Genomic DNA, 13946 nt, shown 5'->3' on the forward strand with positions numbered 1-13946 from the left:
TAGCTGAAAGAGCTGAACATTTGAAAAGTTGAATGGTTTAAATAGCTCAAAGTATGCAGAAGTTACGCAGAGCCAAAAAACGTACGGAATAAGAATAATAAAAAAACGAATAACAATAGTTGGAATGCTGTTGAACAGCATTCCCGCTAATAATAAAAAGAGTAATACTTTTTTTTTTTTTTTTTTTTTAAACCAAATGTTTCACCAAATATTCCACTAAACATTCACATTTGATTCATCGCGGTCTTCATGATTAGATAATCACATTTCAAATCGCGATTTGGATTTGAAAACGATTCATCGTTCAGCCCTAGCATCTTTTTTTGTACCAGCTGTCTTTCATCTGCAGCTGTGTGCCCAGAGGACATTTCTCCATCATTGAAGTCTTTTTGTCTCTCTGACTGGATACCCATGGCCTATTACATCCTTTAAAACTATTAGGTGGAACACTGGGTTGCACTTTCATGTGCATCAAAGGTGTACCCAAAAAATGAAGTAATTAATATACCATACATAGCAGCGTGATTAGATTTTGGCAGTAAGACATTTATCACATCAGTTTTAGTAAATTTTAAGTGTTAGCTGCACGTCCCTTATTTGGCTCCAACTACGCAGGACTGATAAACAGCTGTAGGAAGCTTGATCTAATGTTCAAAATAACTATTCAAAACTAACATAGTTGGATGCAGACATTTGCAGATGTGTATTCTCCTGCTGTTGTCTGAAACATATATCAGCATTTACACACAACCTGTAACATAACTACATACAAAATATGACTGGATAGGCTCAACTCACATAGATACTTTGAGATTTGAAGGCTGGGTGTGGGATCCTAAAAGTGAATAATCATAAATGAAGCTACTAGGACAGCACTCCAATTTGATAGTTTATTGCCAGACAACGGACGTTTCGGGCAGCACCCTTCCTCAGCGTGTGCACTGGCTATTACAAAAAACGTTGTGTGGCAATAACTTCTATCAAATTGAAGTCCTGTCCTAGAAGCTTTATTTATACTTAACTGCACACATCCGAACGCATTTGCAGAGCCTACGTTTCCAATAGCTTTAAGGAACAAGGCCTAAACCGAAACGGAAAGTGATGTCTTGTTCTTCCACAAACGCATTAGAAAATCCAGATAGGGTCCAGTCCAGAGTGTGCCGCTGGGCCTGTTGCAGCAGATGAAGTTGCTGCTGTAAAACTTGTACCACTTATGATTAATGATTAATAAATGATTAATGAATGGTTGGTTGATAAAGCAGAAAGTCACTTTTAAACCCACTATTAGGTGGCAAACATTTTCACAAAAAATTGGAAATAGGCTTGTCTTTTCTACTTTTTCAAAGATTCATCTCATTGACATACTCCTGTGTATTTAATTACACTGAATCCGCATGCATTATTTTCTTACCTAATGTTGTGTATTAACGTTTATCTGTGTTTTTTGCCCCCAACGGCTCCTTCCAGGCAGCGCTGCCTGGATGGCACTAGGATTAGGCAATGGTTATGGGTTAGGGTTAGGTGCCTTGGAGGCAGCGGTTGCAGCACTGCCTGGAAGGAGCCGTTTGGGGCAAAAAACACCATTGACCTGTATTAACTTCTCTTCTGCCTCTCATAATGTTGTCTGATAACTGATACACTGGTCTAAAGCTGATTTGTTTAGATTGATTTGGAAACATACCTGAGTTAACACTCGAGCATCACTTGTTCCTCCTCAGGATTTCCCAAACCAGTTCTACAGGCAGCCTGGCAGCCTGCATGATATCCTGAGGTGAGATCACAGTTTCCCCGTACATTTGCTTTCTTGCTGTTACACAGAAAACAGTCAGAGCTGGAACATAAATACAAAGATTTGTGCTGTAATGTGTAATGTTGTAATTTATTTTTGTTTTATAAAATTGATATCGGAAAAAGTTTAGGAACCCATATTGAAGTCACGGTATTGGTACCGGTATCGGAAATGTTTGAACGATACCCAGCCCTAGTCTTGGAACCTTTCTTGCTGTTAAGATACATTTCGTCGTCAGCAGTAAAGCCTTTCTACAGGACATAGGGTGGTTATTGATTGTATTCAGTACTAATTATTAGAGATGATCCGATAAAAGAATTTCCGTCCCGATTCTGATACCTGCGTTTCTGGTGGTATCCAAGTTTTTTTTTCGATACTGGTATCTGTATCGGAACATCTCTACTAATTATGTATGTGTCCATGAATTAGTTCTGTTTAATCTGTGTGACCTGTGTATTTCCCTGCTCTATGTGAGGCCGTGTCCTGCTGTGTGTCTTCCAGGCGCTTTGTGAAGACGGGTCGATGTCCCCTGGTGTTCATCGTGTCCGACAGTCTGAGTGGAGATAGCAGCTCGCGCTTTCTCTTTCCCAGAGAGATCCAGGAGGAGCTGGACATCAGCAGCATCAGGTTCCAAGTGTCACACACTGCTTGTTTTGATGATTGACTTTGACTTGACAGGGTTGGGTACCGAAACGCGGTGCCAATAGGGCACCGGTTCCGACGTAAACGGTAGTAACGAGACCGAATAAGAAAGAAAATGTCGGTGCCTGACTTTTTTTTTTTTTTTTCAGAAGCCTCGCTGCACGGGACGCTATGTTACCGTTAGCTAGTAGCTGGATTAAACCCAATGGTTAAAATGCTGACAGCTAAGGTTAGCAGTGTAAAGTGTGACTGTATTTCCCTGTAGAGGATTCCAACAGTGGGATGTAACAGTCTGACTGCAGCTGCCGTTGTCAAAAAAAACACAAATGGTGCGTTTACTTGAAACTTGCCAGCCTTGTGGTGCATTCAAAGTTATTGTAAAATACCCTTTTTCCATCTGGTGCTTGTTTTTGTCGTTTACCAGCAATTTACTGGTGAAATAACTCATTGTTAAAAGTTATTGTCATTACATTATTAATCAATCATTTAATTTTGATCATATGGCCTTAGAAATAAACAAGCCGTTCTTTAATGTCAATTGTCGTTTTGTGCTCCTTTTTTTATATTTTATATTATATACATTATAAATATATTATATATATTTCACTTCAGGCACCGTTTAGGCACCAGCACCGTTTTAAAAGTATCGTTTTAGCACCGGTATTGGAAAAAAACAAGACGATACCCAACCCTACATGGAAACTAGGGCTACACGATATGAGGAAAATATGCGATAACGTTGTTGAATATGGCAATAATGATATAACTTGCGATTAATTAAACAGATATTAAAGTGTACTTAGTTCTCTTGCTTTCAGTATTCTGCTGAAATACATCAAATTGCTTGTTGAGTTAAAACAAAAATTCCAACATTATTTACATAAATAAATTGAACATTGAATTTAATATAAAAGGCACCACTTAAAAATAGAATGGCATTTAAAGTGCAGTTTTTGTCTCATATTTTCTTTCAACTAAATTAAAATCTCAGTGTCTTTTGGGAAATGTTGCAACCTTTAGCAATGTGCTTATTGCGCCAATTGATATCACAGTAACGATAAAAAAATTATATATTTTGCAGCCCTATTAGAGCCCAGAGAGTCCGGTTCCACACAGTTCAGTCCCAGCCGTGGGCTGAGGAGGGAAGACTGTTCTTGTATATTAATGGCCAGAGAAAACTAAGAAACATTTTGCAAATGTATGTTTTTAGTTGAAAAACAGTATTTGATTCATGTTTCTTTGAATCATCACAAGCTCCCTCAGGGCTCGTGTAAATTCCATCTGGCAGAGGACATTCCCTGCATAACTGGCAGTTGCAGATTATGCAATTCAGCGGAATACATAATTATCTTCTGTTTTTATCTCATTATTTGTGCGAGGCACACTTTCAGACCCACACGAATGACACACAAACTGAGACTCAAGCCTTAAAAATCAGCGCCAAAGCCTTGCAGTAAATCCGTCCCTCAGTACTGAAATGTGGGTCTGTCACAGTCTATGTGGTGATAAATTCCATTTACAGTACATTTTCAGATCGTGGACCTTTTATCAACTGCAGAGAGCCAATATTTCTAATATTCCCCATAGTAATCATATTCAAGAAGCCTGTCCTCTGTGCTGATCTGTTTTCCTTTTCTGTTTATGCAAACTCAACGCTTCCACAACACTAATTCCATTGGTTCCCTCCCCTAATGGATGATTTCATTAGTACAACAAGTCCTATAATACTCACCACTCTCAAATGCTGTTTCTGTTCAGTTGCTTATTATTTACAGCTGATTTCCCTTTACTTGTCTTCTATCCCCGTTAAGCTACTGTCCGTGAAACTCAGCACATCTTGCACATTAAAAGCTGTTCAGTGGCTCAAAGGACATAAGCCTTCCCATTTCTAAAAGGCTTTTAATGTCAAACATCTGGAGATCTTCAAGTGATGATGAAGTGATGGCAATCAATATGCAAAAGAAAAGTGTTTCTGAAATAAACAGAAACTCCTAGCAGTAGAGTGGATAGTATGACATGACTCTACTGATTGAATGCATGCTTTTAGATCTAGATTTAGATTATACTGACTTTACCATGTATGCCTTTATAGTACCGGTCATTTTATCACCTCTTAATGTCTTAATGTCAACCTCTTTATATGTCCATGTTGATATGACTTAGACATTATTTGAATACCTGCCTTTATTTGAGAATTTTCAGTAATCTAATGTGGATTAACAGGCCATTGAATAAAGCTCTTCAGGGCTCGACATTAAGGCTTGTCCGCTTGTCCGGGACAAGTGGATTTTTTGTAGGACAAGTGGAAGAGAAATTTACTTTCCCCACTGGACAAGTTAAAACTCAAACAAAACAAAATGCCACTCATTTCATCAATGTTACAGAATTGAAACAAATACATATTTTACCCCACAATCCCGGGCAGCGGGTCGGCGGGCCGCTAACGTTAGACCCAGCTCGCTGTTCAGCGCATTCTCCGAAAGCGAAGCAGCATGAAAGCACGGCGAGCTAGCCGGTGTTAGCTTGCTAACTCCACCTAACGTTACCTCCTCGCCACATCGTTCACAGAAAACAAGCTGAAAACAGAAGTCACTCGTGGCGATAGCAATGTGCTTTGTGTGGATGAAGCATTATATACGTTATTATGTGCCACTCATTCCGTTTATGTTACAGATTTTACTTTACCAATTTGAAACAAATACATTAACTAACGTTAGACCCAGCAGCAGCGGGTGAGCGGACCGCTGACGTTAGACCCAGCCCACTGTTCAGCTCATTCTCTGTAAGCGATACAGCATGAAAGCACCGCGGAACCAGCAAGCCAGGCAGCCGGTGTTAGTTAGCTAACGTTAGCATGCTAACTCCGCTTTAACGTTACCCCGTCCCCACATCGTTCACAGAAAACGAGCCGAATAAAGCTGTCACTCGTGGCGATAGAAGTGTGCTTTGTGCGGATGAAGCATGAAGTTAATTTGACTCTTGACGGCTGGCTCTCTTCCTCGTAACGTTACTAGCTGCTCCGTTACTCGTTTGTAGCGGATTAAATATCAGGTAATAATCAACTGTAAAGTAGCTACACCTTTTTAAAGGATCCCTTGGTAAGTGAAATTGTAGAAAGAAAAAAAAAAAAACACGCTGACACCAACATTTAGTGGCAAAATCCATTGTTATGTCTACACAATTATTTTAGATATAGTATAAGTTCAAGTCACCACTACCTCTGGTCAAAATATTGAATTAGTATCTCAATATATTGACTCAGTATCTCAGAATATAAACAAAGAATATCAAAGTAATGAGAAACTATAAAATATTGACTTAATCTCAATATATTGGCTTAGTATCGTAATATATTGACTTAGTAACTCAGAATATCTCAATATATTGACATAGTAACTTAGAATATTGACTAGGAATCTGAAAGTAATTAGAAACTTTAAAATATTCACTTAGAATCTCAATATTTTAACTTCTGCACACCGGCGTGCAAAGTATAATTTTGTATTATGAGTCTGGAGATCCTTTTTTCTTGTTGAAGGGGAAATCTATTCTTGGGACACATTTGTTTCTACTGTTTAAACTGAATTGTATTAATGTTGATAGTGTTTGGATGCTTTCAATGGTTTCTTCAAATTCTGCATTAGCAAAACACAAAAGAAATTATAAAATGATGAATCTTTACCCGGACAAGTGATTTTTGTTCATGGACAAGTGAAACGTAAAAGTGCCTCAAAAAGTTAATGTCAAGCCCTGCTCTTCATCATCCTGCTGACCGGTTTTGTGCAGTGGAGGAATGTAACTAAGTACATTTACTCAAGTACTGTTCTTAAGTACACATTTGAGGTACTTGTACTTTACTTGAGTCTTTTCTTTTCATGCCACTTTCTACTTCTACTCCGCTACATTTCAGAGAGAAATATTGTACTTTTTACTCCACTACATTCATCTGTTACAGCTTTAGTTACTAGTTACTTTAGTTACTCTGCTACATTCATCTGTTACAGCTTTAGTTACTAGTTACTTTAGTTACTCTGCTACATTCATCTGTTACAGCTTTAGTTACTTTACACATTAAGATTTCTGCACACAAAACACATGTAGTTTATAAAATCTGATGTTTGATTCTAAAGTAAACTAGCCGACAATATAACGGCTACAAGTCCAGCTGAGATGATGAGACCATTAAACACACAGCTGGTTGGATCCTTTACTCTTTCTACAATGGGAGAATACTTTAACTACATTCTCCTAATGATACTTGAACACTTTTACTGAAGGAACATTTTCACTGCAGGACTTTTACTTGTAACAGAGTATTTTTACAGTGTGGTTATAGTACTTTTACTTAAGTAAAGGATCTGAATACTTCTTTCAATACTTGTTTTGTGCATTCTGTGTTTCCAGTTTTAATCCGGTGGCTCCAACCACGATGATGAAGGTCCTGACTCGAGTTTCAACCCTGGAGGCGGGAAAGGTGAAAGGAAGCTTTGCAGTTGACTACACATATTGGTACGAGTTTTTATGTGTTTTAACACAGTGTCTTTTTCCCATGATTTCCAAGCAGAGCTGCGGGAGGATGTGCTTCCCGGACCAGGCAGTGTTGGAGACGCTATGTTCAGGAAGCTCGGGAGATATTCGCAGTGCCATCAACAGCCTCCAGTTCTCCTCCCTCCCAGGTCAGGCCACACCACAGTCACGTACACACAGGCATACAATGACATTTGATTTAAATGACCACACAGCCTTTCCTCAGAACAAATATTCTTGCCCTGTCACATCACCTGACATCAAATATCTTCTATCATCATTGTTACTTTTCCAGACTCGTCATTGGAAAAAGGGCTGGGGAGGATGAAGGACAGGCAAACTTTGCTGGGCAAAACTGTTTCCAGAACAAACCAGAGGAAGAAGAAGTCCAAACTGACAAAGGAGAAGGATGAGGAGCAGGCTATTGGAGGGAAAGATGCTTCTCTGTTCCTGTTCAGAGCACTGGGGAAGATCCTGCACTGCAAACGTGAGTCACATATATCCAGGGCCATGTGGAATCTTTGGACGCAGAATTCAGCAGAATTTTCTGCAGATTTTTTTTTTGGAAGAGAGGGGGAATGACATGCAGGAAAGTGCCGCAGGTCGGAATCGAACCCGTGGCCACCGCGTGGATGTGTCGAACTCTATATATGGGTGCGCGCTCTACCACTTTCCGCACATTTTAAACCAATTAAAATCTAATATCGTGCCATAAAAACACATCAATGACCTGCACTTCAGTAATTGTAACTGACACAGAGGCAAATAGTGTGTATGCTTAAAGTAACAAAAAATTGCCGGTGCAACACAGATGTCTTCTTACTTAATAGTTTTATTTCTTAAGGTGCATAACAGTGACTAATGTTTCGATGTAAGGTTACATCTTCATCAGAGTCTGTGTGTATACTTGGTTGTTTGTCTTTAACAGGAGGGAAACATGAAGGTTCCGAAGCAGCTGAATGTGATACTGGACCTGGTCTACCATCTCACCTGTCTCACCATCACAGAGAAGCATTACTTGTAGACCCTGAGGTGCACACACGCTTTTCTTTTGGCTTTAACGAGTAACAAACCGCATGGCCAAATGTCATCGCTGCCTGACTGTCTGTGTGTCTATGTTCAGCTGGTTGTTGAGCGTTCCCACATGTCTGGAGAGTTCTTCAACCTGTACCTGCACCAGAACTACGTGGACTTCTTCTCTCAGTTGGAGGACGTGGACCGAGCCAGCGAGTATCTGTCTGACGCCGACCTCCTCACTTCTGATTGGACGGTCAGTCTGTCCCTAGACATTAAATAGTAATATGAATGCTTTGATCAGTAAACTCTGAACCAAAGTGTTCTTGTTGTTTGCATAAGGAATTGTTTTCACATTAATTTAGCATACCACCAGTCCCATGAGTCATGATACCATGACTGTTAGGAAGCATTTATACTGCAAATAGAACAATGTTGAAGAAAGATGCCAGTGAAGTAACACCCAGGAAGCCCATTTGAAATGAAGACGTTGAAAGTTAATCACACTACAGCCCAGTGGTTCATAATACTATGAGACAAGACTTTACAACTCTGGAAAATTCTAACAACACCAGTCTTTTCTCCCGTGTAGTACGTAGACGTACTGTCAAAAAAATTAAAGTAGTAGAGATTGGGCTGCTCCCTCTTAGTGGATTAGTTGACTAATCGGTTGTTTTTGTCTAAGGCTGTGTTTAGACGGAAACGTTCTGAAGAGAAAACGCAAAAGTGGTCTTGCGTTCTCACTTTTTATTCCGCGTTTAGACAACGGGGGGGAAATCTGCCTGCATATGGTGACGCAAAAATGTGTGAAATGTGATCCACCAAGTCCACACGCCTGCGTAAAACCTTCCTTCTACTTCTCTCCCTCTCCTCTCCCTAGTAGCACAAAGCGAACAACAGAAGCTGACAATTTTGTCAGACGAGGAGGTGGAGTTGTTGCTCCAAACAATACACACACACACACACACACACACACACACACACACACACACACACACACACACACTCATTTTTTTATGCTTTTTTCATGCTGAATGACTTATTTCCAAAAAGAAGTCTGAGCACATCTCTGGTACACACATGATTTAAAGTGGTGCTTTTGTGTGATTTTTTTGTGGAGAAACCCAGTTTTACATTTCTGTTGATGAAGTTGACTAATCTATTAGTCGACAAAATCGAATGAGTGCTAGTCGACTAAGAATTTCTTGTCAAGGACAGCTCTAGCAGAGAGTGAGACCTAAATGTATTTTTTATTGCTATAGTCTCGCATTGCCAGACCTTTCTCCACAGTGCTGTAGAGGAAGGTCTGGCTAGTCTAAGTAAACCTGCTCTGGTTTATTGCCATTTATTTAAACCAATCACAATCGTCTTGGGCGGTGCTAAGCACCGGATGGAGCCACGGTGCCTCTGCTAAATAGTCTCAGGAAGGAACTTGTTTTGGTGGAACATGTGTACGTTCAAAAGTAGTTTTGGTCAACAGAAAACTCAGATTGGACAGATAGTCTAGCTAGCTGTCTGGATTTACCCTGCAGAGATCTGAGGAGCAGTTAACCATAGTCCTCACAAATCCACCGGAGGTTAGAACGCCAACACAGAGACTGAGGAAGGGGACGGACATCCGGCCGAAAATAAAGGACATCCTGCGGAATTTCCGGCGGCACCGGAGCAATCCTGGAAATGAAACCTCGCCGATTTAGACTAGTTTTGATAGGGGGTTAAGTGTTAACAATATGGTCCACTGTGGATTCTGTATAAATCGCTGTGCTGTGCTGTTTTCAGAGTCGCAGCACCATGGGCCATTATGGGTCTTCAGTGGCCACCAGGGGACTCCTATACTCCAACTCTCAGCAGGTTTCTGTTGGCTTCAGACCTCTTCACAAACCCAACTGGCTGCTGGTCAACAAAAAGGTAAGACCCATTGTTCTGTCATGATCCTAGCTGTGGTTTAAAGTTTGGTGCACTTAAAGTGCAGTGTGTTCGCAAACCCCCAAATCGCACTGACTCCACCAAACTACAGGTGTGAAAGCGACTTACTAACAACATCTTTAAATATTTATAACATCCCTCGGATCAGAAGGTTTGAAGAGATTATTCGATTAATTGAATAGTTTCTAACCATTAAATAATCTCCAACTATTTAGATAATTGATAAATTGGTTTGAGTTCTTTTTTTATGAAAAAAAATAAATAAAAGAATTCTCTGATTCCAGACATTTTATAGACCAAACAACTAATCGATTAATCAAGAAAATAATTGACGGATTAATGGACTATGAAATAATTGTTGCAGCTGCAGCCCTAGAATGGATCAGTGTTGTAGATCAGCCTCCTCTAATGTGTCTCATGTGGAAGTAGACTTTAAATGTAGTAGCGGTAGATCACTTGAGACGGTAATGAGAGTGATACTGTTCTGATGTTGTTCCTTTAGCACAGAGAGAACTGCCTGGCTGCCCAGTCGCTGTTCAAGGAGCTTCTGTCTGACACCAGTCAGCCTGCAGACAGAACTGCTGCCATACCTGGCCCAACTCACCAACCCTATGAGGAACCAAGGTAACACAATCAAACACACACACACACACACACACACACACACACACACACACACACACACACACACTACTGCATACACTACCTTGCATAGTACAGGTCATTTAGAAAAGTTTGCTGAACATCAATCTCTTCATTTCCCACTGTGTTGCTATGGTTTCCTGGCTTTGGTTTTCCTGACAGTAAAGTTGATCACAGCAGCATGCCAGTATCAGCCACTGGACACAACAATACAACAAAGCCTAACTTTGTCAGGCCTAGTTGTTGTATGTTGAGGTGACGTTTCACATTCTCATTTTGATCTATGGTGCTGCCGGTACTAGAGCTGTAACAATTCAAAATGTTGCTGTACAATTAATTGTCTGAGAAATAATTGCAATTAACAATGTAATTCTCTTTCAGTCAAATTTAAAAATATTTATTTATTTATTACTTTAAAAAATAATAATTATTGAATGAATTCCAGGATACATCTTTTGGTTAGATCACTGTCATGTGACCCAGATAATGTACTAACACAGGTACACAGCCTATGAAGTAAACGTCTTTATTATCTGTATAATAAAGAGGCATTGTTTAATGTGTACCCCCCCCCCGTTCATTTGTGTTGTTATGAATGTGTATAGGGTCAGTGCCAACAACTAGCATAGCTTTAGCTCAACAGTCTGACCAATAATCACTTCTATAATTACAATTTGGCATATCTAAACAAAATGACCAACTACCATCAACAGTCAACATCAACATACCTCTGAGGACCTAATGTTAGCAATGTTAAACAAAGAAACGTAAAAATAATTGACAATTGTTACAGGCCTAGCCAGTACTGTAAAACACTGCTGAGGAATGTCATTTCTGAATGTGAACAAAGGTAATTAATGTGCTTTTATGACCCTTAAATCTTTTTTCCTGTTAGAAGATCGTGAGAGATCTCAATTGGAAGAGTTTGTCTGTTGATAACATTTCTGTTGATATGTGTTCTATGCTTCACTGTGTCTCTCAGCTCAGATAGCTTTTATCCAGGATGTGGGTCAGATGCCACTGAGGAGGTTCCCTGGCAGGTACAGTACACATTTTCTCATACTATAATGCAGTTGTAGGGTACAAGCGGCCGAAATGGGTTTCCTCAGGAGGGTGGCTGGCGTCTCCCTTAGAGATAGGGTGAGGAGCTCAGTCCTCCGTGAGGAGCTCTGAGTAGAGCCGCTGCTCCTTTGCGTCGAAAGGAGCCAGTTGAGGTGGTTCGGGCATCTGGTAAGGATGCCCCCTGGGCGCCTCCCTAGGGAGGTGTTCCAAGCACGTCCAGCTGGGAGGAGGCCTCGGGGAAGACCCAGGACTAGGTGGAGGGATTATATCTCTAACCTGGCCTGGGAACGCCTCGGGATCCCCCAGTCGGAGCTGGTTAATGTTGCTCGGGAAAGGGAAGTTTGGGGTCCCCTGCTGGAGCTGCTCCCCCCACGACCCGATACCGGATAAGCGGACGAAGATGGATGGATGGATGGATGCAGTTGGATTCAAGTGTCTGTGGGTGAGCCCAGAGTCTGCAATCCAGAAGATCCAACCAGCCTCTACAGCAGCAGTCTGAATCAGCCAGAATCCAAACCAGGGACATCAATAGTCAAATATTAGATGCTTCCTGATTCGACTTCACAGTGGCGTAAAGTCCAGTTTGTACTTTCATTCTAACTTGCGACTTTCCGGCTTTTCTGTAGCTGGATATATCATTTCTCGCGTCTAAATATAAATGTGGGAAGGCAAACAATTTTTATTTCTTTGATTCACTGCTTTGTTCCAACGCGACTCGCTCTCTTCAGTCACTCTCTATCTTGCTTGACCACATTACCATGCTTGCGGGTGCTCGTTGAAGCTTCCGCCAGCCTCTGTCCAAAACTCTGCCATTTTGACCCGTTAACGGTTTGTAACATAGAAATATATTATATAAATGTATTATGGACCATTTTAATTCTATCGTTATGAAACGAGGATCATGCCGTTTTGGCTATATGGGGGTGCTCGATGTCTGATTTTACACAATACTACCTATTTTGTCAGCAATCAGTCGATGATAGGCAAGACTTGACAGCAGGAGCAGTGGACAGCTATTTATACAGCATCTGAGGAGAAAATGTTTCTTACCTCCAAGTTCTTTCACATTCAAGACAGCATTTGGAAATGGCATCGCTTTGATGCTGAAACCTGAGGGGAGAAAAATGAAAGTCCATCATTGTAATGACTGTGTGTGTGTGTGTGTGTGTGTGTGTGTGTGTGTGTGTGTGTGTGTGTGTGTGTGTGTGTGTGTGTGTGTGTGTGTGTGTGTGTGTGTGTGTGTGTGTGTGTGTGTGTGTGTGTGTGTGTGTGTGTGTGTGTGTGTGTGTGTGTGTGTGTGTGTGTGTGTGTGTGTGTGTGTGTGTGTGTAGATTAAAACTGGAGGCTCTGACAGACAAAGAGCCAGCCCAGCTGGAGAGAGACAGCGAGGAGGAAGAGGAGGGTCCGGCTGGGGTTGTGGCGGGTCCCGGGGGTTGAGGAGGGTCTGCTTGCCAGTCAGCCCCAGCCCACTACAAGCCATGGCCTGTTGGAGGAGGAGGACCTGCTCATTGAGGACTATGCCAGTGACTAACACACACTCACTGTCATACTGGGACATAGTTTCACTTGTTAACTATTTTGTTGTATGGTTTTTATCATAATTCAGTTTTGGCTTAGTATGGAGAAAGATTAGCGCCACGTCATAAAATAAATAACAAAATGATTTTTGAGATGGATTTTTGATATATGAGGAAAATCATTGTTACTGTTAAAAAGTTGTTATACTTTCACTTTTCCCCCCCGAATAACCTTTGAGAATTCTGATTTTTTTCACAATTGTATGATTCCAGACCTAATAATTTTTCACGTAACCATACTCCAAAGTAAGTTGATGTCTGTGATTATAGCTCTGGTATTACCAGTATTTTTGCCTTATTAAGGTGTGATCCGTACAACATATGTTACTTTTTCAAACAAGCCTGTCGTCTTGTAGAACCTGAGTTGAATGTGATTCTATAGCTTGAACAGGCTCATAACAATATGAAAGCATGGGGATTAATTGTGATAATCTCCCTTAACAGTTCAGTCGTACCACTTGAATTATTGTCACTATTTATTTGTTTTAGATGCATGTTCAGCACTTGTTCTTCATCTTTTTGTTTTGCTGAGTGACTGTTGAGCCTAGATGAACCTGTAATGGAGAGCTGTCTGGTTTTTGTCTTTTTTACTGTTACCCATTGATGGACGGAAAATAATAAATATTACAATAAATGCTTATTGAGGCTTAACTTGCTTGAATCTAAATAAGCATATGAATAAAAATGTGTGAAACGCTGATAATTGACCTCTTTACTTGGACGTTATCTTGTTGTTCCACTCTCCTTTCACACGCCCCTTCATTCAA

At 40.6% G+C, this 13946-nt stretch overlaps 1 protein-coding gene across 1 annotated transcript in view; it reads left to right on the forward strand.

Moving 5' to 3' along the window:
• The window catches only part of rad17 (RAD17 checkpoint clamp loader component), a 26412-nt gene extending 12533 nt beyond the window's left edge, over nt 1–13879 (forward strand). The window contains 13 exon segments of the mRNA XM_028577208.1: nt 1719–1771; nt 2291–2416; nt 6836–6905; nt 6996–7107; nt 7254–7445; nt 7887–7990; nt 8082–8228; nt 9752–9880; nt 10401–10436; nt 10438–10522; nt 11523–11580; nt 12934–13024; nt 13026–13879. Of these exon segments, the coding sequence (XP_028433009.1) occupies nt 1719–1771; nt 2291–2416; nt 6836–6905; nt 6996–7107; nt 7254–7445; nt 7887–7990; nt 8082–8228; nt 9752–9880; nt 10401–10436; nt 10438–10522; nt 11523–11580; nt 12934–13024; nt 13026–13133 (1311 nt within the window). The 3' untranslated portion in view covers nt 13134–13879.
• Nucleotides 13880–13946: the final 67 nt, after the last annotated feature.

This window comes from Perca flavescens, chromosome 5, assembly GCF_004354835.1.
Source record: "Perca flavescens isolate YP-PL-M2 chromosome 5, PFLA_1.0, whole genome shotgun sequence".
Lineage (NCBI taxonomy): Eukaryota > Metazoa > Chordata > Actinopteri > Perciformes > Percidae > Perca > Perca flavescens.